General features: G+C 51.2%; 1 protein-coding gene across 2 annotated transcripts; it reads left to right on the top strand.

Annotated features, from left to right (window-relative positions):
• The first annotated feature begins 1447 nt into the window (after positions 1-1447).
• Slc7a9 (solute carrier family 7 member 9) lies at positions 1448-22291 on the top strand. 2 transcript variants are annotated; one of them, XM_045154821.1, is made up of 13 exons: positions 1448-1561; positions 3390-3501; positions 7475-7622; positions 8277-8519; positions 8880-9005; positions 9923-10022; positions 10852-10896; positions 11390-11513; positions 12055-12158; positions 14301-14397; positions 15514-15663; positions 18865-19039; positions 21771-22291. In XM_045154821.1, exons 2-13 carry the CDS (start codon positions 3415-3417, stop codon positions 21833-21835), a joined length of 1464 nt encoding a protein of 487 aa, XP_045010756.1. In that variant the 5' UTR covers positions 1448-1561; positions 3390-3414; the 3' UTR covers positions 21836-22291. The 2 variants fall into 2 exon arrangements, with proteins under 2 accessions (XP_045010756.1, XP_045010757.1); XM_045154822.1 differs by lacking the exons at positions 1448-1561; positions 9923-10022.
• The last annotated feature ends 1518 nt before the right edge of the window (positions 22292-23809 follow it).

Below are 23809 nucleotides of genomic sequence, written 5' to 3' on the forward strand. Positions count from 1 at the left end.
TGGGACACCTATGTCCTCCTAAGACATTAATAGATGACCTTGGAATTTCCACTTTCTCCCAGACCCTCCTGTCTAAAGTGCTTGAAGGGCTGGAGTGTTACTGAGTAAGCCTGAGGGCCTGAGATCACGTGAGTTCAAATATCAAGAATTCACACCAACAGCTGGGTGTGGTCTTTCACCCCGAAACACCAGTCCCGTGGGGAGTAGAGGCTCTAAGAGCCACCAGAGCAGATGGAGTTGTAAGGGCCGCGAGGAAGGCAAGTGCAGGGCTCGGGAAGAGATTCCAGCTCCAAATCAGAAGGGCGGACGAGCAATGGAGGAAACTGTCCGTGGCGGGGGGGGGGGGGGGGGGGGGGGCTCACCCCATGGCCAGCTACAAGGGCATGTGTGAGTGTCTACAATGCACAGGCGTGTGCACACAGACCCCCAGGCCCCCTCTCCTGACCTTTGGTCCCATCTACAGGTAGGAAGATGCTGTTAACCTGAGGGTGGAGTTTGGGCTGGAGATTACAGCACCCTTCTGGCCTCTTGCCCTTCTGATAATGCCTCAGCTAAAGCTTTCTCCCCAGGCCTGGTCTGAGATAAGGACGGCCTGGGGGCCTGGCGGGGAGACCCAAGTTGCCAGTTCCTCTCTGAGCCCAACCAGGACCGCCCAGTTCCTGCGAAGAGAACCAGCCCCATAGAGAAAGCCTTACACCCGGGGCTCTGAGGCCTTGTGCTTCTCCCTCGGGCAGCGAGAGCAGAGCTGGAGAGCTGAGATGACGGTGGGACGCCCGGCCTCAGGCCTCAGGCCCGCGTGCAGCGCCCACCTTTTGCGGAAGGCCAGCCCGTCCTTCCCCCTGCTCCGGCAGAGCTGCCTGCGCGCACCTTGGAGGGGCTTCCTTCCCCGGGAAGACAGCACCACAGCAGTTGAGGCCATGCTGCCTGCCTGAAGCCACATCTAAACACACTCCACCAAGGAAGTGAAGCGCTCATGCCAGAGGTTACCTCCTCGACCAAAAGAATAAAATTAAAGCCGGCCGTGGTGGCGCACGCCTTTAATCCCAGCACTCGGGAGGCAGGTGTAGGAGGATCGCCGTGAGTTCGAGGCCACCCTGAGGCTCCACAGTGAGTTCCAGGTCAGCGTGGGCTACAGTGAGACCCTACCACGAGAAACCAAAATAAATAAATAAATAAGAAGAATAAAATTAAGCAGGGTTCCCGCCCTGTGCAGAGATTTCTCCTCACAGGATGTAGCTGAAATGGTGGAATCTTTTTTTTTTTTTATTATTTATAAATAATCTAGACACAGACACAAATGAACACAACAAAAACATTTTCTGAGTCTTGCCTGGCCCTCCTTTGTGTGTGTGTGTGTGTGGGTATCTAACCCTTGTTGCTTAGAGGAAAATAAAGGTGGAGGAAACCGGCGTTTAATAATTACCTTTGTTGACCTCTGTACCTTCTGGCTTCCTCCACTCCTGGGCACAAGACGTGGCCCTACCTGGGGTTCGATGGACCGTGCAGAAGCCAGCGCTCGGCTGCGCAGCAGCTCCCTGGCTAGTTGGAGTCGAGGAGAAAGGTAAGCCGGGCCTGGGGGGAGGGCCTCGTATTCTCCAGCTTGGGGTCTGGACAAAGAAGAAATCCGCCGTTGTCTGGCTCCTTCTTCAGCTAGTTTTCCTTAACAACTTTCTTCTTTTAAATAGTTAATTAATCTGAGAGAGAGAGAGACAAAGACAGAGGGAGAGAGAAAAGGAGAACGGGTGTGCCAGGGCCTCCAGCCACTGCAAACAAACACCAGATGCATGTGCCACCTGGCGAATCTACCTTATGTGGGTTCTGGAGAATCAAACCTGGGTCTTTAGGCTTAACAGGCAAGCGCCTTAATCACTAAGCCATCTCTGTATCCCACAACTATCTATTTTTTTAAATATATTTTTATTTATTTGCAAGCAGAAAGAGAGGTACAGAGAAGAGAGAGACAAGAGTGAATGGGCATGCCAGGGCCTCTAGCCACTGCACATGAGCTCTAGATGCATGTGTCACTTGGTGCATCTGGCTTTACATGGGTCCTGGGGAATCGAACACGGGTGGCTAGATTTTGCAGGCAAGCTCCTTAACAGCTGAACCATAGTACCAGCCCTTTTTAGCAACTTTTTCATTTCTCCATTATCCAGTGAAAACCATACCTACACTGGAATTGATTCTGCTAAGCATATTCCAGTTTATTTTTACTATTCAGTATTTAAATCTTAAACTTTTTCAAATGTAAAGGATCTCTCTGTGTATCCCAGTCTGGTCTGAAACTTGCTATATAGCCCAGGCTAAACCTTAAACTTATTATCCTCCTGCCTCAGCCTCTCCAGTACTGTGATTATAGCCATGTGCCACCACACTTGACTAAAACAGTACTTTTGGGCTCAGCAGTTAAGCGCTTGCCTGTGAAGCCTAAGGACCCCGGTTCGAGGCTCGGTTCCCCAGGTCCCACGTTAGCCAGATGCACAAGGGGGCGCACGCATCTGGAGTTCATTTGCAGAGGCTGGAAGCCCTGGCGCGCCCATTCCCTCTCTCTCCCTCTATCTGTCTTTCTCTCTGTGTCTGTCGCTCTCAAATAAATTAAAAAACAACAACAACAAAACACAGTACTTTTTAACTTTGAAAGTAGTGAAGCTGGGTCATGGAGGTAGAAAGAGTTTCAAGTGTGTCACAGCTGAGGATTAGGAACTAGGGACATGATGTGGGAGCCAGGAAGCTGTGGGGCAGGCAGAGGAACTCTCAAAACAAGCACTTGAAGACACAGGAAGCTCTGACTCCTGTGGCCTTTGCACTGTGAAGATTGGTTTTCATTCTTGGGGCAAAGTATTGGTAAGGGCCTGACTGCAATCAGCCAGCGTGATGAGCTCACTCTTTGCTTTTGGAGTCAGTTCCCAGTGCCTATATACCCCAGTTCAGGAGAGCCCTGGCTGATAGCCCCTTGCATCTTAGCTGTTTTTGTTAGATCAAGATCTAGTCCATAGCCAGGCATGGTGGTACAGACATTTCATCCCAGCACTCAAGGAGTCAGAGGTAGGAGGATCACCATGAGTTGGAGGCCAGCCTGGGACTCCAGAGTGAATTCCAGGTCAGCCTGGGCTAGAGTGAGACCTTAACTAGAAAAACCAAACAACAACAAAAAGGTTTAGCTGGGCTAGAGGAATGGCTTAGCGGTTAAGGCGTTTGCCTACAAAGCCAAAGGACCCAGGTTCAATTCCCTAGGATCCATGTTAGCCAGATGCACAAGGTGGTGCACATGCCTGGAGTTCATGTGCAATGGCTGGAGGCCCTGGCACATGCATTCTCTCTCTCTCTCTCTCATTCTCTGCCAAATAAATAAAAATATTTAAAAGGTTTTGCCCATGCTTTCTCTGCAGCCCCCTGGAGCTAGTGTAGGGCACCATGGAGGAGCCCAGCCTGCGGAAACGCAAAGACGATGAGAAGTCGACGCAGAATGATGAACCCAAGACGACCAGTCTCCAGAAGGAGGTGAGAGGTGGCAGGCTCCGGTGTCAGTGAGAGCCAGCAAGCGACGATGGCTCCACACATCCCTGGTATAGGGATAGGGCGGCTTGCTTTTTGAATCCAGATCTTATTGTGTGGCTTAACTTGTCTGGAAACTCAAGAAACTCCTGTCTCATTCTTCCAAGTGGTGGGACAGGAAAAATGACCTACCATGCCTGGCATGATTTTGGATTTGCAAAGTGCACCCCGAGATGCGCTGTTATCTCTGCTTGCACCTCTTGCACATTCACAGATGAATTTAGCAAACTTTTAAAGTTTACGCCCACGTGCGTGAAATTCATCCACGTGCTTCCATGTTTCATGTAAAGCACCTGAAAAGTCACATGTTTGCACAAACCCGTGGCCCCTTCTTTCTTTCTTTCTTTTTAAAAGTAACTTATTTATTTGACAGAGAAAGAGGGAGAGAGAATGGGTGCGCCAGGGCCTCTAGCCACTACAAATGAACTCCACACACCTGTGCCCCCTTGTGAATCTAGTTAACGTGGGTCCTGGGGAACCAAACCTGGGTCCTTTGGCTCTGTAGGCAAACACCTTAACCACTAAGCCAGCCCTCCAGCCCTTCTTTCTTTTTTGTTTTTAAATATATATGTATATGTATGTGTGTGTGTGTGTGTGTGTGTGTGTGTGTGTGTGTGTGTATATATATAATTTATTTATTTATTTACTTTTACTTATTTGTGAGCAAAGAAAGAGAGAGAGATTGGGTGCACCAGAACCTCTTGACCTTGCGAACGAACTCCAGATACATGCGCCACTTGGTGCATCTGGCTTCATGTAGGTACTGGGGATTTGAACCTTGGGGAGCAGGCTTTGCAACCAAGCACCTTTAACTACTGAGCCATCTCCCCGGGCCTCACTGATGGCCTTTTCAAGGGCGATCATAGAAGCTTTCTGACAGCTGGGCCCCCTAGAACTATAGCACCTAGTCCTGGGGATGAAAGCCCTTCAGCAGCTGCCCCGTGGTGTGCAGCAGTCCAGCCAACAGAAGGGCTAACACTGGGGCCAGCTTGATAACTGAGCTGGCACAGGGCAGGGCTGTGGCACGCACTCTGGAGGAAAAGGGGCCCTTTAGGGTAGGCATGGAGCTGGACACTTCACTCCGTACCTCTCCTAGGTGGGCATAGCAAGTGCTGGGCACTGAGGGACAGGCGGCTTTGGGCATGGGGTGAGGGACCCAGGACTGTGGAGCAACTCAGGATGGGCTCTGGGCTCCAGATGGCTTTCAGGGCAAACAACCTGACAGGATGGGAACTCTGCCCAGCAGCAGGAGGCTTGCACAGGGCAGACACCAAAGCTCTGGCGCCTGCCAGGGAGCAGCAAGGCCAAATTGTGGGTTGGTCTGGGGTCTCTGTCCCCAGGGGTGAGGTCCCAGGCAGCAAGACTGTTTGCTCTTCCACTCTTGGGCCTGACCCCAGCGACGGCCTCGTGGCACCCCGTGACTCTTCAGCTACAGCTATGCAGTCAGGCTGAGAGGAGTTGCATGGCGGGCTGTGTCCAAAATACAGCTAAGCAGTCCCGCTGCATGGGGAAGGTTCCAGAGGGCTTCAGGAGGCACTGACATAAGCCCCTGCCCAAAGAGGGACTGAGGAGGGGTAAGGAAGCCCAGGCTGCCCTTGCCCAGCCTGTGACTTTCTGCCCCTGGAGCCCTGCTTGTGCCCACACAGCTCCCTGGGTGGCCTGGCTTCAGCCGGGCTTTCCTCACCCTCTGGCTCTGCCTGGCAGTGCTTGTCCTGCATGTGCTAGCCTGGGGCATGGGCTGGGTCCTCTCTAAGAGCTGCTGGTGTGAGGAGGGCCTTACTTAGTCAGCGTTTCTCTTTTAAATTTTTTTCGCTTTACTGTGCTTCCTTAATTGGCATTAAATTTACATTAAGTGAAATATACAAATTCCCAGGTTTTCCTCCCATTCCATCCCCTGCTTTTTTTTTTAATATATATTATTTATTCATTTGAGAGAGAGAGAGAAAGAGGCAGATAGAGAAAGGATAGGTGTGCCAGGGCCTCCAGCCATTACAAATGAACTTCAGATGAATGTGCCACCTTGTACATCTGGCTTTATGTGTGCAATGGGGATTCAAACTCTGGTCCTTAGGCTTTTGCAGGGAAGCACCTTAACCACTGAGTGATCTCTCCAGCCCCTACTTCTTCTTCTTATTATTATTTTGAGATAGGGTCTTCTTCTAGCCTGGGCTGACCTGGAATTCACTCTGTAAGCAAGTGCCTTTAACTTCTGAGCCATCTCTCCAGCCCTGGAATTCCCTCTGTAGTCTCAGGATGGCCTTGAACGCACCATGACCCTCCCACCTCTGCCCCCCAAGTCCTGGAATTAAAGGCATGTGCCACCACACCCAGAAAACGTGTAGCAGAGGCTGGCTTTGAACTCATCCTCTTTTTTTTCTCAATTTTTATTAACATCTTCCGTGATTATAAAAAATATCCCATGGTAATACCCTCCCTCCCCCCACTTTCCCCTTTGAAACTCCATTCTCCATCCTATTCCCTCCCCATCTCAATCAGTCTGTCTTTTATTTTGATGTCATGATCTTTTCCTCCTCTTATGATGGTCTTGTGTAGGTAGTGTCAGGCACTGTGAGGTCATGGATATCCAGGCCATTTTGCATCTGGAGGGAGCACGTTGTAAGGAGTCCTACCCTTCCTTTGGCTCTTACATTCTTTCCGCCACCTCTTCCGCATTAGACCCTGAGCCTTGGAAGGTGTGATAGAGATATTACTCAGTACTCCAGTCACTTCTTTCCAGCACCATGATACCTTCTGAGTCATCCCAAGGTCACTGCCATCTGAAAAGAGATGAAAAGATTCTCTACCCAAAGTGAGAGTATCATTAATATAAGGGTATGGATATTAAGAGAAGTGCTTACTGGGTAGTTTGATAAGCTTAGTATATACATTTAGCCAGACAGCAACAGACGTTACACCCTTAGGGCTCATGACTACCCCCAGTTGTACGTTTTCAGTATCAGGGATGTATTCTCTCCCATGGAGCGGGCCTCCAGTCCAATTAGAGGGCAGTTGGTTTCCACCATGACAGATGTGCCACTATTGCACCTGTTGTGAACTCGTCCTCTTGCCAACACCAGTGGCCCCTACTTTTTTGAAATAGGGTCTACAGTACTTCAGGCTAGCCTCAAACTCACTACGTAGCTGAGGTTGGCCTTGGTCTTCCTGTTTCCACCTCCCATGTGCTGGGGTTACAAGCGTGTATGTGGCAGGCACCAGGTTTTGTTCCTAGAAAGCTCATGTCCTCCAAAGTTGTTTTCACGGGCAGGACCTTCTCTGTTCTAGAGCGTTCCTTCCCTCTGGGGTTGTCCGCTGCTCATGTGGTGTGGAGCCAGGACTCCAAGCTTGACTTGTCTCAGTGGTGGAGGATGCCTTTTTTTCCCTTTTTCCCTTGCGTGTTCTTGTTTATTTATTTAGAAACAGCATCTTGCTATGAAGCCCAGGCTGAACGCGGGCTCCTGTTCCTCCTGCCTCAGCCCCCTAGTGTGGAGATGACAGACGTGTGCTGATATGCTTGGGGGAGAGCTCCGCTGCGCTCTGCCAGCTAAACGCAATCTTCCAAGGACCTTGGTCTTTTGGAGACAAGGCGGCTCATCAGCCATTTCATGGAGGGCAGGAGCCATGCTGCAGCTTTCCCTCTTGAATATCCAATTTACTTCTCTGTGCCTCAGTTTCCTCCTCACTGAAATGGGTGTGATGGGGTAGACCCGACTCCTGGGCTATCCTGAGGGCTGGTTTGACGTGACCAGAGGGCCCTGGGAGGAGCAGGCTGGTGTCGTCACAGCCCAGTCCAGCATGGAACATACCAGGCACGGGCGTCACTCTCAGCTGCACTGGCAGCTCACGGGGCGGGGCGGGGGGTGACCTCTGACTCTGTGACCTCCGGGTTGACAGCACTAACTGCATCCTTCTCCACACCCAGGTGGGTCTGCTCAGCGGGATCTGCATCATCGTGGGCACCATCATCGGCTCTGGCATCTTCATCTCCCCCAAGCCTGTGCTTGCCAACACAGAAGCCGTGGGGCCATGTCTCATCATATGGGCCGCCTGTGGGATCCTGGCGACGCTGGGTAACAAAATATGGCTCTCTGGTGACCCCTCACTGTGGAGTTGCAAGCCACAAGTTGTTGCTCTGTAGCCCATGCTGGCTCAAACTTGTGATCCTCCTATCTCAGCCTCCTAGGAGGAGGACTGCAGGTATGAACCATCAAGCCCAGCTAGGTGCTCTTTTCCAGTCGTGCGCAGCAAATAAAAATAAATCTGCATGCCAGGCATGGTGGCATACACCTTTAATCCCAGCACTCAGGAGGCGGAGGTTAGGAGGATCTCTACGAGTTCCTGAGACTACATAGTGAATTCCAGGTCAGCTGGGATAGAGTGAGACCCTACCTCAAAAAAAAAAAAAATTAAAAAATTAAATCTGAGCCCAACATAGTGCCACACACCTTAAATCCCAGCACTTGGGAGGCAGAGGTAGGAGGATCACCATGAGTTGGAGGCCAGCCTGAGACTACATAGTGAATTCCAGGTCAGCCTGGGCCAGAGTGAGACTCTATCTCGAAAAGCAAAACAGAACAAAACAAAACAAAAAAGTAAATCTGGCTGCAGCGAATGGTCCATTGGCCAGAAGTCAGGGCCTCTGGTGTGTGCAGAGCCCGTGTGCCAGGCAGGAAGGCTCTGTGAAGGGTGATGTGGGAGAAAGGGGCCCCTTGCCTGTGTTTCAGGTGCCCTGTGCTTTGCCGAGCTTGGCACCATGATCACCAAGTCTGGCGGAGAGTACCCCTATCTGATGGAGGCCTTTGGCCCCATCCCTGCCTATCTCTTCTCCTGGACCAGCTTGATCGTCATGAAGCCCTCCTCCTTTGCCATCATCTGCCTCAGCTTTTCCGAGTACGTGTGCGCGGCCTTCTATGCCAGCTGCAAGCCGCCCCACGTGGTCGTGAAGTGCCTGGCTGCCGCGGCCATACGTGAGTGGGCGCCCTTGGAATCCTCACCCACGTGGCCATGCACAGGGGCTCTGGCCTACACTCATCCATGCCCAGAGACAGGCCCCACAGGCACAAAGCAGACCAAAGGGTGGGCATGTGGCTGCTGCAGGAGGGACTGTCCCGTACTGTCCCCGTCCAGGGCTGGCTGCTCCTCATCTTCTGAGGCGTTGGGCTTGATTTTAAAGGTGCCAAGGCTTACTGGTTTACATCTGTCCTCTACATTCAGGACACAAGTGGTGGTGGGGGTGGTGGGAGGTGGAGGGATTAAAAAGGAGGGGTTCCCCAGGGCCTTGGGGAGAACCATGAACCTGGAATGTCACCGTGTTCCTCCCCTCCCAGTGGTCCTCACCACGGTGAACGCACTGAGTGTGCGGCTCGGGAGCTACGTGCAAAATGTCTTCACGGCAGCCAAGCTGGTCATTGTGGTCATCATCATCGTCAGTGGAATTGTCCTCCTTGCCCAAGGTGAACTGCGACAGGAAAGGATGGGGTGGGGGAAGGTGTGGATGCTTAAAAAAATCTTCATACATTTGTTAATTTTTGTTTTTCAAGGTAGGGTCTCACTCTGGCCCAGGCTGACCTGGAATTCACTATGTATTCTCAGGGTGGTCTTGAACTCACGGCGATCCTCCTACCTCTGCCTCCCGAGTGCTGGGATTAAAGGCGTGCGCCACCATGCCCAGCCATTTGTAAATTAAAAAAAAATATTTTTATTAATTTATTTTCAAGGAGAAGGGGGAGAGAAAATCAATTTGGGCTCTGTGGGGCTTCTAGCCATTGCGCCATTTTTTGCATCTGGCTTTCTGTGGGTACCGGGGAATAGAACCTAGGCCTTCAGACTTTACAAGCAAGTCTCTTAACCACTGAGCCATCTCTGTAACCATGTTTGTTTGTTTTTGAACAAGGTTTCACTATGCTAGCCCAGGCTAGCCTCCACCTTGAGATCCTCCTGCCTGTCATTTGAGTCCTGGGGTTATAGACATGTGCTATCATGCCTGGTTTCAGTTTCTTTCTTTCTTTCTTTCTTTTTTGTAAAACTGTTTTATTTATTTATTTATTTGAAAGCTACAGAGAGAGAAAGACGGATAGAGATACAGAGAGAGACTGGGTGCGCCAGGGCCTCCAGCCACTGCAAATAAACTCCAGATGCGTGCGCTCCCTTGTGCTTCTGGCTAATGTGGGTCCTGGGGAATCAAGCCTCAAACCGGGGTCATTAGGCTTCACAGGCAAGCACTTAACCGTTAAGCTGTCTCTCCAGCCCTGGTTTCAGTTTCTTTAATAACCTCCAGTCACAAGTCATAACATTTCTTTCTCATGGACAGGGTTCAAAGTCAAAGTCTGGTCAGCTGACTTCTGCTCTTAACTGTCTGGCTTCGTTTCAGGAAACACAAAGAACTTCGAACATTCTTTTGAGGGCGGGCAAGTCTCGATGGGTGCCATCAGCCTGGCATTCTATAATGGACTCTGGGCATATGACGGGTGGTAAGGCACTCCTAAGATGTCCCAAATCCACCTGCAGGCTTCTTTCACAGCTCTGGTGTCAGCTCCCGTGAAAAGTAAAGACGTCTCCTTTTTAGGGCTTGGTGTCATCTCTGAAATTCACCTTGCAATTCCTTTTGGTGGAGTGTCAAATCCCTAATCTTACTTTCCCGTGACTCCATGGAAAATAAGACCCTTGTCTTTCTTCCTTCCTTTCTCTCTCTCTTTTCCTAAATTTTTAAAATTTTTATTTATTTATTTGAGAGCAACACTCAAAGAAAGAGTGAGTGAGAGAGAGAGAGAGAGAGGGTGAGAGAGAATGGGCATGCCAGGGCCTCCAGCCTCTGCAAAAAAAGCTACAGACGTGTGCAGCCCCTTGTGCATCTGGCTAATGTGGGTCCTGGGGAGTCGAGCCTTGAACCACGGTCCTTAGGCTTCACAGGGAAGCGTTGAACTGCTAAGCCATTTCTCCAGCCCGTTTCTCTCTCTTTTTAAAAATTTTATTATTATTTATTTGAGAGAGAGAATGGCAGAGCGAGAGGGAGTCTCACGTACCTCTGATTCTCCTGCCCTACCTCCCAGCGCTGACACTGCCACCACGCCTGGTTTGTGCGGCGCCGGGTATCAGACCCCAGGCTTCCTATGCTCAGCAGGTGCCCTGTGGGCGAGCCACGCCCCAGACCCTCACTGGTGGGCGCTACTGTTGGCCGCAGCTCAGCCTTTCTGGTGAAGCAGCCTAAATATAGCCAACACTTACTATTTACACCCAAATCTTAGCCCAGAAAACAACGGAATAGTCACATGTTGTTGCCCTTGTCACATGTCTCTCCAGGAATCAGCTCAACTACATCACGGAAGAGCTGAGAAACCCTTACAGGTACGAGAGTGGCGCGGGCCAGGAGGCCACAGGTCTGAAAGGCAGAGGTGGCGCCGCTGTGCCTCCCTCTGCCCCCGTTTCTCCTCCCTCCGCTGCTCAGTGAATGTCTTTTCAGGGGCATGGAACCCAGGCCCTTGCGCTGGACAAACTCCATGCCCCTGGGCTACATCCGGCCTGACTGATTTTCTAGCATGCTCAGTGTGCCCCTTGTGCCAGTCTGGCTTCCGAGGGCGCAGTGGCATGCTGCTAGGCGGAACTCTGACTTCCTTTACACCTGCCCTGTTCCGCTTTAGCCATCGCTTCCAGGGCCCTGCTCTCTGAAAATGGTTCCTGGGCCTGCTACCACACAGCCCGGCCTGGTGGTCCTAGAAGGGGGTCTGGCACTTCCGTGTGTGACAGAGCAGGGGGCTTCTGGGAGGCAGGTGGCATGAGAACCTAGGCGGTCTCCCGGATGCTCGCTTTGACATTGGTTTCCCTGCACCGTCCTTCCCAGAAACTTGCCCCTGGCCATCATCATTGGGATCCCACTGGTGACAGTGTGTTACATCCTCATGAACGTTTCCTACTTTACCGTGATGACCCCAACGGAGCTCTTACAGTCCCAAGCTGTGGCGGTGGTGAGTTGCTGGACGGGCAGCAACCGGTGGACCTGGCAGTGACCACAGGGGAGATGGCAGGGGGAGAGGACCAGGGACCAGCCTAACTGGGGCTGAGGTCTGTGGTGGTGGGGAGGGCTCTGGCTCCTCAGCCCCTAGCCTCTGGGATCCAGGCAGCAGTGGGGGCGGGGCTGGAGGAACTAGGGTTGGGGATGTGACGTTGAGTGGAGAGGTCAGGCAAGAGGCAAGAGGTGATGGCACCACAGCTGGTGGTCAAGGTGTCTCTAAGGTGGGAGGAAAACGAGGTCATGCCCAGTGATCAAGAAAGTGAAAGGCCGGGCCGGCTATTGGCAGGATGTCAAGATGACAGAATGATGCCAGGGAGTTGTGGGCCAGACAGTCCCGTTGGCTCTCCCAGCAGGCTCCCTGCCCTCCAGGAGAAGGCCCAGAGGTTGTGCCATTAGGTGACCTGGGGACCAGAGTGCCCTGGCTGGGCGGAGTGGCTGTTTGAGGCCACCCAGGCAGTGCAAGCATCTTAGGGTTGCCCTTTGCTTGTCCTCAGACCTTTGGAGACCGCGTTCTCTACCCAGCCTCTTGGGTGGTGCCCCTTTTCGTGGCGTTTTCAACAATCGGTGCCGCTAATGGGACCTGCTTCACCACGGGCAGGTAGGGGGTTCCCTGCGCCCCATCACTCTCTTCCAACTGGGCAGGGGACAGCAAAGCCAATGCCACACCCGAGGAATCCTATGTTCCTGGGCCTGGAGCATGTTGGGTGCCCAAATAGGAACTCTGAAGTGCAGACCAGGGCTGTGGCTTGTACATCACGGGAAGGTGGTGAGGCGGGGGCGGACAGCACTGCTGGGTACAGCTGGGCATGGCACCTGCAGGCCCAGCCATGCCACGTCAGCAGGCCGGGTTCCAAACTCGATGGAGGGAAGGGACAGTGGGTGAACAAGGCTCTGGCTTCCATGTGGCGCCCCTCACACTGCATTTTCTCACCTGGTGATCACTTCTGAATATCATCTCACGTTTGCATGACACAAACTCGACCAGGAATTGGCAGACATTCCCTTCCCTTTGGGGAGCGCTCGCGGGTCACTTAAGTCTGCGTCACCAGTCTGCGCGCCCGCGCTGAACAAGCGGGGTTCCTCTGCAGTACAGTCGCCCACCGCAGGGGTGGCGTGCCGCTCTCTCCACCCCACTGGGGCAGACAGTTCATAGCCACACGTGGTTTCTCCTGGGGACGCACCTCACCTTCACAAGACCCCCACTGATGGCCAAGCAAAAACTCTGCTGTGGTCAGCATTGGGAGCCAGAGTCTGCCTTTGCCCGGGCGCAGCACGGAGCGGGTGTGTTTCTGAGTAACACAGATTACACATGGCCAAAATGAAGTTTGCCTCACAAATCATTCTCAAGCTGGAGGAGTCAAGTACTCATGGGGCCACTGCTCCAGCTTTGCTGTATTGTAAAAGCATTTATTTTTAATTAGTTGGGGTGGGGGAGAGAGGGAGGGAGAAAATAGGCACGCCAAAGCCTCCAGCCACTGCAAATGAATGGGTCCTTGGGAATCGAACTGGGGTTCTTTGGCTTGGCAGGCATGTGCCTTAACCCCTTAGCCATTTCTCCAGCCCCAAAAGCATTTTTAAAATTTATTTGAGAGAGAGGGAGAGAGATTGAGATTGAGGATGGGAGCACCAGGGCCTCTAGCCACTGCTAATGAACTCCAGAGGCATGTGCCAGCTTGTGCATCTGGCTTATGTGGGCACTGGGGAATTGAACACGGGTCCTTAATTAACCACTAAGGCAGTTCTCAAGCCCTGCAAAAACATTTCTGTTCTGGGTGGATGTGTAGCACATTTGCCTAGCATTCGCCAGCTCCCGGGCTCCATCGTGAGCATTCCGAGGGAGAGGGAAGAAGGGCTGGATTGGCTTTTTCGATTAACAAATAATTACATGCACTTACAGAATACACTTGATGTTTCAATACATGTACGCACTGCACACTTGCGGGGGTCAGAAGAGAACACTGTGTGCCCCTCTGCCTGCCTCCTCGAGGTGGGGACTCCCACTCGCTCCCCGATCCTCGGGTCTCCACTCCCAGCAGACTAGGGCTACAGGCAGGTACTCTGGATGTCTCAGGTCCTCTTGCTTGCATGGGAGGTGCTCTTATTCAGGCCATCTTCCCAGCTCAGGTATCTTCTCTCAAAGGGGTGTCCCTAAGCCATCTCAGTCCTGACCCCTCCCCTGGTCACTCTACAGTACCAAGATGTGCTCCTCCAATCCCCTTTATTATTTTATTAGAGAGAAGTGGCACGTCAGGGCCTTGGCCACTGAAATCAAACTCCAGACGCTTGCACCACCTAGTGGGCATGTGCCACCTTGTGCTTGCCTCCCCTTTGTGCGTCTGGCTTACATGGGATCGGGAGTCGAACATGGGTCCTTAGGCTTCACAGACAAGTACCTTAACCACTAAGCCATCTTTCCAGCTCCTCTTTAGTTTTTATTTCAATGTTTTATTTTTATATAGTTCAGAGAGAGAGAGAGAGAAAGAATAGGTGTGTCAGGGCCTCCAGCTGCTGGAAATGCCAGATGCATGCACCACCTTGTACATCTGGCTTTACGTTGGCACTGGGGAATCAAGCGTAGGTCCTTTGGCTTTGCAGGCAAGAGCCTTAAGCACTAAGCCATCTTCCCAGCCCTCAAATCCCCTTACAGGACTCAGCCAGTCACCTAGCTTCCTTGTCTGTGTGCCTGGGGCGGGTCTGCAGACACACATCCTCAGTGCCTTCCCTATGTCTGCTCTTTTAGGCTTATCTACGTGGCAGGCAGGGAAGGCCACATGCTAAAAGTGCTCTCCTACATCAGTGTCAAGCGTCTCACGCCCGCCCCCGCCCTCATCTTTTATGTAAGTATGAGTCCAGTGTGACAGCCGCCCCTCAGGTAAGAGGGTCCTCCGTGTGGTACTGAAGGTGTCTTGTTCTAAGCCCAGGGCTTTCAGAATGAGCCAGACTCCCTCATTTCTCGAACAAAACACAGGACAACTGATCTGATTTCTGCTCCATTTTCTGAATTTCCCACAAAGACAGTGACTCTTCCAAGCTTGTCTGCCTCTTACACATAGGCCTGCTAACAAACCATTCAGAGGCCCGTAGCTTCCAGAGAGGCAGGGAAGTAAAGCGAGTGTTTACAAGGGACTGCTGGCCCCTCCCTTGTCTCATCGTTCAAGTTGGAACTTATGGAATGGTCCCAATCCACTGGCTGGCATTTCTTGAGGGGGGTTAGGCCTAGTTCAGGGCTAGGCCATGCCCCCCCACCCCCCACCGCAGAGGACAACATTCCTGTCACCTTCCCACTTACTCTGAAGGGTGAGAAACAGCTGCTGATGCATGGGAGCCACACAGGCAGCTACGAGCCCCTGCCCATCAGCAAAACTCAAAAAGTCAGATCTCTCCTTACAGAGCTGGTGCAGCATACAAGCAGATTTTTTTTTAAATTTTACTTTTTCGAAGTAGGGTCTCACTGTAGCCCAGGCTGACCTGGAATTCGCTATGGAGTCTCTGGATGGGCTCATGGTGATCCTTCTACCTCTGCCTCCTGAGTACTGGAATTAAAGGTGTGTGCCACCATGCCCAGCCAGACATGTAGATTTTGTCTGATCTTCTGCCTTGCTTAAAATCAGGACTTCAGGCCACACCTGTAATTTCAGTACTCAAGAGGCTGAGGCAGGAGGATCATGAGTTTGAGGTCAGCCTGGGTATACAGCAAGACGTGTATGTGAGAGAGAGGTGGTGATGGGGATTGAAAGCGCAACTTCAAAGAGTCAAAAGTTGCCCAAGTTCTTTCTGTCAGGCTATAAACTATCAGTCAGGTCCAGTTTCGTCTCTAGAAGGATCCACAGGAAGTTTGTTTCATGTACAGGAAGTCTTCCCACAGGGAAAACTGCCTCCTTGTTCTCCTGTGAGGTGATGACGATGAGGGTTGTCTGCACTCATGGTCTAAGGCTCCCTCCTCTTCCCACCAGGGCATCATCGCCACCATTTACATCATCCCTGGTGACATCAACTCCTTGGTGAACTATTTCAGCTTTGCTGCCTGGCTGTTTTATGGGATGACCTTCCTAGGGCTCCTTGTGATGAGGTTCACGAGGAAAGATCTGGAAAGGCCTATCATGGTAAGCTTTGAGCCTCTGGGCATGTCACAGGTAGGCTTTGGAAGTAGGCAATCATTCCAGATGCTCCTCTGGGCCTGAGCACTGCTCGCGAGCAAGAGGCCCCCTTGGTCATCTCATAGGAAAGCCACTTATTCAGTAAGGTACACCTGTGGCCTACATCTCTACCCAAAGCAAAAGGTCCAGTTCTGTAATCTTGGACCTCCCACATATGCATGCATGCACACTTACACACACACATACAAATGTATATGTGTAAAACTTATTTGACGGGAGCGGGGAGGGAGGGAAAGCGAATGGGTGCATCAGGGCCTCTAGCTGCTGCATTACATGGGCACGGAATTGAACCTGGATGGTAGGCTTTGTAGGCAGGCATCTTAACCACTGAGCCATCCCTCCAGCCCACATATGCATTCTTCTTTTAAAAAAATATTTTTGTTTATTTATTTATTTGACATAGAAAGAGGGGTAGAGAGAGAGAATGAATGGGTGTGCCAGGGCCTCCAGCCAATGCAAATGAAATCCAGACATATGTGGCCCCTTGTGCATCTGGCTAACGTGGGTCCTGGGGAATTGAATCTAGGTCCTCTGGCTTTCCAGGCAAATGCCATAACCGTTAAGCCATTCCTCCAACCCTAAATATTTTATTTATTTTTACTTGACAGAGAAGGCGGGGGAGAGAATATGGATGCACCAAGGCCTCCAGCCACTGTTAACAAACTGCAGACGTGTGTGCCCCCTTGCACATTTGGCTTATGTGGGTCCTGGGGAACCGAACCACAGGCAAATGCCTCAACCACTAAGCCACCCCTCAGCCCCATATATGCATTCTTTACCTGCTAATGGGGTCCCTGGAACTGGCCCCAGGCTCTGTTGTGCAGAGTCAGGCTCTCCTGTGAGCCTGCGGCTCCCGGGCGTGGCTGATGTGGGTCTAGACACCAGTGCAGAGGAAGAACTTACTTTGTTTAGCTTATGCCACAGGCATAGTCACAAAACGACTGTATTAGTTATTATGGTGACAGCTAAGCACAGATATAAGAACAAGGTAGGCAAGCTGAGGGCTTGAGCAACCAGGTGAGGTAAGGATAATGTGTTGTTTTAGGATTCTGTTTAAAAAGTCTAAAGGTCTTCCCGGAATGTCCGCTTACTGCCTCCCCACAGCGAAGACAGGAGGCCTGCGGGACCCCGGCAGCTCTGCCTCACTCACTTCCTCTTAGAAGGCAACATCATGGTGACAATATAGGATTTTTCAAAAATTTACTTACTTGAGAGAGACTGCACATGCCAGGGCCTCCAGCCACTGCAAACGAATTCCCAACACATGTGCCACCTTGTGCATCTGGCTTACGTGGGTCCTGGAGAATCGAACCTGGGTCCTTAGGCTTTGTAGGCATACGTCTAAACTGCTAAGCCATCTCTCTGGCCCAATATAGGTTTTTAATCTGTACGAAGTTCCTCACAGGAACAGGCAGAGCCATATAGTGAGGGGAAACCCTGGAGCCAACATTGCTAGCACAGTGCTGACATGAAGCTCAGGACTGGAAGGCCCTCTGATGCCCTGGGGCTGGCCGTGGGAGTGGGGTGCAGTGATGGCCTAAGGCCAGGTCCCAGGAGTCCCCGGAGAGCCTCCTTTCCAGAACAGAGGCAGCTTGAGACCACACAAGATGTCACAGACAACTGTGGAGACACAACACACACTGAGTATGGCAGGACCTCAGGGGCCCCTGGGGAGGAGGCGACCTAGACGGTCAGGTCAGTACTGCAAAATGCCACCTCAGGAAAGGAAATACAGGGCTCATAAACAAGGAGGACAAGAGGGCTGCAGAGCAGAGATGCACGCCAGCAGAGATGCACACCAGCAGAGACGCGTGGGAAAATGCGCACCCAAGGGAGACAAAACGTGTGGAAACGTGCAAACTATAAAAAGAAGTTCTGATATATGTATAATTGGGACCCTGAAGAAAAGAATGACGTTAACAATTCTAAAAATGATACTTCCAGGCCCATTTTGCTGGACACAACACTGCCCAGACAGGAAGTACAAAGGAAGTCACGCCAGTGGCATCACAGGGCTTTTTTTTTTTTTTTTAAATGAGAGACAGAGAAGGAGCAAGTGAGAGAGAGAGAGAGAGAGAGAGAGAGAGAGAGAGAGGACGAATTGGCATGCCAGGGCCTCCAGTCATTGCAATCAATTCCAGACGCATGTGTCATCTTGTATGTCTCGCTTACTTGGAACCTGGAGCGTAGAACGTGGGTCCTTAGACTTCACAGACAAGCGCCTTAACTGCTAAATCCTCTCTCTAGCCCGGCACAGGTTTTGTATGAGAACACTTGGAACAGGCTTAGCAGAGGCCACCCTGAGACGACATAGTGAATTCCAGGTCAGCCTGGGCTAGAGTGAGACCCTACCTCGAACCACCCCCATCCCACAAAAAAAGTTCAAAACCAGGCCATATTGGACCTCAGGAGGGACAAGACACAGTATGTATCATAACCCAGGAACCTGAGTCACCACTGGAGGCCTGAGAACCCAGACTGCCATGCTGAGAACTAAGAAGCACCAAGAATTAAGCAATTAATGCTGCTGCCTTGTATAAACGACAAGTTAGGAAAACCAAATAATTGATGAAGCTCATTACAAAAGTTCATATAATTAAGTCTAGGAAGAAAAACAGAATCAAAACCATTTGCAGCCAAGATGAAGCAATGTGTTAAGGCAATAATCATTAGTGGGGGAAGAAAATGATAAAAGCTTTGATGTTTTATTTTAAGCCATGAGGCCAGGGGTGAGGTTACAATGGTGCTGGGATGGTCTTCCTCCCTGATGCCTGCTGGTGACTCCAGTGATCACAAAGTGGACAACTGGACCTCACTTGCCTTGCTCTGCTCCATCTATCAGGTGTCCCTTTCTCTTCCTCCACCCGTTTGCAGAAAATAACAGGAGTCAACATATTGAGGAAGGTATGGTGCAAGACTAGAATTAGATACTGTACCTGATACAGCACCCAGTTTCTCCAACAGATCAGTGACAGGACAAAGACGGAGGAGAGGGGACAAGGACATCAAAGACGGGAAGTCTTGACTAAGAGAGTGGTCTTCATGTTTCAGCAGAGTCACGTGGGGGGACATAAGCGTTCCTGGAGGCATGAGGCGCTCACCCGCCCACGTGCTGCTCTGGTCACGTGCGCCGCCCTTTGCCTGCAGGTGCCCATCGTCATTCCCATCCTGGTGACCGTCACCTCTGTGTTCCTGGTCCTGGCCCCAATCATCAGTGAGCCAGCATGGGAGTATCTCTACTGCGTGTTATTCATACTGAGCGGACTGATATTTTACTTCCTTTTTGTCTACTACAAGTTCGGATGGGCTCAGAAAATCTCCAGTAAGTATGGTGGCAGGGCTGTCAGGGAAGCACAGGCCGCAGCTCCAGCGCTGTCCCGACCCGGCACCCTCAGCACACGCTCTCACACCCAGCACGCAGGCTCCCTCTTCAGGAGGACCGGTGTCGTTCGTCTGGGTCCATCCTTCATCTTTGTTTCTTCCTATCAATTACTCTAACAAGGAAAAGTGCTGTTTTCTTTGAAGTGCAAGGTATACCTAACCACAGTTTACTACTGAGACCACTGTTGAGAGCACAGCTCAGCACTGTCAAGACACACACATCTAGGGCTGGAGAGATGGACAGTGGTTAAGGTGCCTGCCTGGGGAGCCCTAAAGACCCATGTTCGATTTGCCAGATGCACAAGGTGATGCATGCGCAAGGCTGCACATGCACAAGGTTGTGTACGCATCTGGGGTTTGATTGCAGTGGCTGGAGGCCCTAGTGTGCCAACTCTCTCTCTCATTAAAAAAAAAAAAGAAGAAGATGGGTGTGGTGGCACACATCTTTAATCCCAGCACTTAGGAGGCAGAGGAAAGAGAATTGCTGTGAGGCCACCCTATGACTGTATAGTGAATTCCAGGTCAGCCTGGGCTAGAGTGAGACCCTACCTCGACAAGTGAAAACAAAAACCAAAACAAAAAAGTACTCACACCTATACACGTCTTGCCCGAACACTACTTTCTTTTGCTGATCACATGCTCACATCTAAGAGGCTCAGTAAAAGCCCAAAGATACTGCAGAGTCATAGCTGGAACTGGGTGCTGGGATGAGGGCCCAAGTCTTTTAACACAAAGGCTGTTCTCTGCCATCCTGGTCCTCAGCTACGTGGACAGATGCTGCTTACAGGGTCACTGTATCAGCCCCTTCCACTACTCTTCCTCCTCCTCCTCCTTCCTTCTTCCCTCTTCCTTCTCTTCTTCTTCCTCCCCCTCCCTTTCCCCTTCCCCTTCTCCTCCTCCTCCTCTTTTTTTTTTTCCAAGGTAGGGTCTCACTCTGCCCCAGGCTGAGTCAGGCTGGCCTTGAACTCACAGCGATCCTCCTGCCTCTGCCTCCCAAGTGCTGAGATTAAAGGCGTGTGCCAACATACCTGGCCTTCTTTTTTTAACATGAGAGAAAAGTTGGTGCACCAGGGCCTCAGCCACTGTAATAAAACATCAGGTGCCTGCACCACCTAGTGGGCATGTGCGACCTTGCACTCGCCTCACCTTTGCGTCTGGCTAACGTGGGATCTGGACAGTAGAACACGGGTCCTTAGGCGTCACAGTCAAGCACCTTAATTGCTGAGCCATCTCTCCAGCCCTCCTTCCACTTCTGAAAAGAAAGCATTGTGCCAAAGGCATTTAGATAGACCGTGAATATCCCCCTGCTTTTTGAGGACAAGGTCTTACCATGTAGCCCAGGGCAGCCTCCCCTCTTGCTCTCCCTCCCGCGGCACGGAGCGCTGGTGCTCAGACCCCCTCCTTTCCCAGGCTGGGGACAGTGCGGCTCAGCGTTCGATCTGTGCGGCACTTCAGGGCTGTGAAGTGCTGTGTGCGAGTCCTCGCGCTCCTCAGTGGAGAGGCCATCCTGGCGGGTTTCCTCCATGGGTGTTGCTCGAAAGTGGGAATTGGCCTGTGAAGTTTAATCCCGGATCCAGCACTAAAAAAGTAATAACCACTTTATAAAGTAAATGTGGGGCTGCAGAGATGGCCTAGCAGTTAAGTGCGCCACCAGGCCCAGTAACAATTTGTATTTTTTTAAAATTTATTTATTTGAGAGCGACAGACACAGAGAGAAGGACAGATAGAGGGGGAGAGAGAGAATGGGTGCGCCAGGGCTTCCAGCCTCTACAAATGAACTCCAGACGCATGCGCCCCCTTGTGCATCTGGCTAACGTGGGACCTGGGGAACCGAGCCTCGAACCGGGGTCCTTAGGCTTCACAGGCAAGCACTTAACCGCTAAGCCATCTCTCCAGCCCAAGAATTTGTATTTTAATCAAAATGCAGTCAGTGCTTGATAGTAAACATATTTGAGTCATATTTTTCCTATAGGGTAAATTATTTGAGGGAGTATAAAATAATGGAAGCTGGATGTGGTGACACACACCTTTAATCCCAGCACTTGGGAGGCAGAGGTAGGAAGGTCACCATGAGTTCGAGACCATTCTGAGGCTACCTAGTGAGTTCCAGGCCAGCCTGGACTAGTGAAACCCTACCTCGAAAAACCAAAAAAAAAAACAAAAAAAAACCCCACCTTAATGGAACCAAAACACTCTTTTTAAAAAATATTTTATCTATTCACTTGAGAGAAACAGGCGCATGAGAGAGAGGGAGGGAAGTAAGGAGAAAGGGGAAGGGGGAAAGGGAAGGGAGAGAGGGAAGGAGGAAGATAAGAGTAAGAGAATGAGTGTGCCAGGGCCTCTAGCCACTGCAAATGAACTCCAGATGCATGCATTACCTTGTACATCTGGCTTTAGGTGGGTACTGGGGAATCAAACCTGGGTCCTTAGGCTTCACAGGCAAGTATCTTAACTGCTGAGCCATTTCTCTAGCCCTAAAGTACTAATTCTTTAAAAGGAAATAACATCGCTGAATAACCAATGCAACCACCAGGATGGTTCTCATTAACTGTAAACATCAGCTTATCCTAGGGCAGGGTCTAGGAGGTGATCCAGTGCCCGTCAGAACATCACCGTGAATCCTGTGGTCACAATGCTCTAACCACACGCTTCCTCCTTGGCCTCTGTTTCAGAGCCGGTCACTATGCACCTGCAGATGCTGATGGAAGTTGTCCCACCGGAGAAGGACCCTGAGTGATATGCTCGTCTCCTACAGTCCAAAGCTGTGATGAACTTATTCTGTAAACAATATTTGTGCTTTTTTTTCTTCTTGATGCTTTTCTTAAGAAAAAAATGCATTCAAGTGTTTGTATATTATTACTGTTTTCAGCCATCCCTAATTCTCTTGGTGGAGGACCCAAATACAAGTGACAGGTATATCTAAACACTACCAAGAGATAATGCCAAACAAAACACTCATGGCTCAGGAAGGGCTGCGTAGCCAGCGCCACCGCTGTGATGGCACTGTTCGATGAGCATGTCACACCGTAACGAAGGGTGCAAGTGGGGTGTAGCTCAGCAGCGGGCACCTGCCTAGCGCATGCAAGACCTTGGGGTTGACTCCCACACTGCAAAAAACACCACTGACGACGACGGTAACAATACTAGGTGTTCCTTAAACCCATCATCAATAAAGTCTCCTCTTTTATATAAACTCTTGGCACTTGCTTTGATTGAAACAGTTATCACATGGGCTTTGGACCACACGACCCTCACCCGAAGCCCGCCGTGGCTGTAAGGCGCGGCCGCCGCTCCTCCACAGCAGCGCCGCCGCACCCGCCTGAGCTCACGGGCGCTGCACACCGTCAGCATCGCCGGCGCCCCAGCGGCCTGCGCGGGCATTTCGGTCACCAGACTGTGTGGGGAATTAAATTTTATTTTGCATTTGGCAACTATTCAAAAACCATGAACAGTACCATTTCTGTGGGAAGAGTGAAGCTTTATTGATGACACATTGCAACAGATGTTCACCTCACAACTTGGTGCGCTGGCAATGTCACGTACACAGGCAAAGTCCTTTGGTTTTGCATTTCAGAAATTTACCCCAAACATGAACCACTACATTTTAATACCAGTATAGAAAACAAATTACTGTTTACATAGTCGGTTTCCTATGTGCTACAAACTTCAGAGGTTCAAAATATCAGAAAAATGGCTATTTGGGAAAAGAAAGTTAGAGGATTTAACACAGCTCTGTCCCCACATCCCATGGGTCCTCTGCGGAAGTTTGCCATTCCCACTAGGAATCACGGGCACTTACTGCAGCTACTCACGAGAGTCAGTGCAGGGAAGCACAAAGGGTGGGGCCTGGTGCCCACAGGCTGGTAAGCAGACCTGGCACCACTGCAGCCCTCCATCACTGGGCCCCACCATCCTCTGTACAGAGGGTCGTGGGCAAAGCCCGCCCAGAGCACACAGAGCTTCCTGCCGCTGGCAGAGCTGCCTCTCCTCCAGGCCACTCTGTTCAGCGGGAGCCACAGTGGCAGAAGGACGCGCTCCCGGCAGCTGTGCCTGGTCTGACCTCGTCAGTCACAGAGCAGGCAGGCGCTTACCGCACGACAACCTGGACCCTTCCTTGGTTACAGCGAGCGTGTCTGATCTCACAGGTGAGGAAACAGAGCCAGAGCGGGCCTAGCCCTGTTCTCAGCAGCTAGCAGACAGTTTACTTCAGATAGGAGGGTTACAGGAGCTTGGACATCAACCACTGAGGCTTGTCAGTCTGTCTCTCCCTCCCTCCCTCTCTCATTTACTGCTTTCTTAAGATATTTATTATAGAGAGACAGACAGACAGACAAGACAGAGAGAGGTAGATAGAATGGGCACACCAAGGCCTCCAGCCACTGCAGATGAACTCCAGACACATGCATCACCTGGTGTATCTGGCTTACGTGGGTACTGGGGAATGGAACCTGGGTTATTAAGCTTTGCAGGCAAGCATCTTAACCACTAAAGCCATCTCTCTAGCCCTCATTTCTTGCTTTCTCATTGTCCTCTGCCTCTGTCCCTTGAAGGCTCTCATATAGCCCAGGCTGGCCTAGAACTTGCTATGTAGCTGAGGATGACCTTGAACTTTCAATCTTCCTGCATCCACCACCTCCCAACAGTAAGGACTGTAGGTATGTGCCACCATGCTCAATGCCGGGCACCCTGCTTTACAATGTCAAAGGAGTAC

The sequence above is a fragment of the Jaculus jaculus genome, chromosome 7 (genome assembly GCF_020740685.1).
Source record: "Jaculus jaculus isolate mJacJac1 chromosome 7, mJacJac1.mat.Y.cur, whole genome shotgun sequence".
In the NCBI taxonomy this organism is placed as follows: domain Eukaryota; kingdom Metazoa; phylum Chordata; class Mammalia; order Rodentia; family Dipodidae; genus Jaculus; species Jaculus jaculus.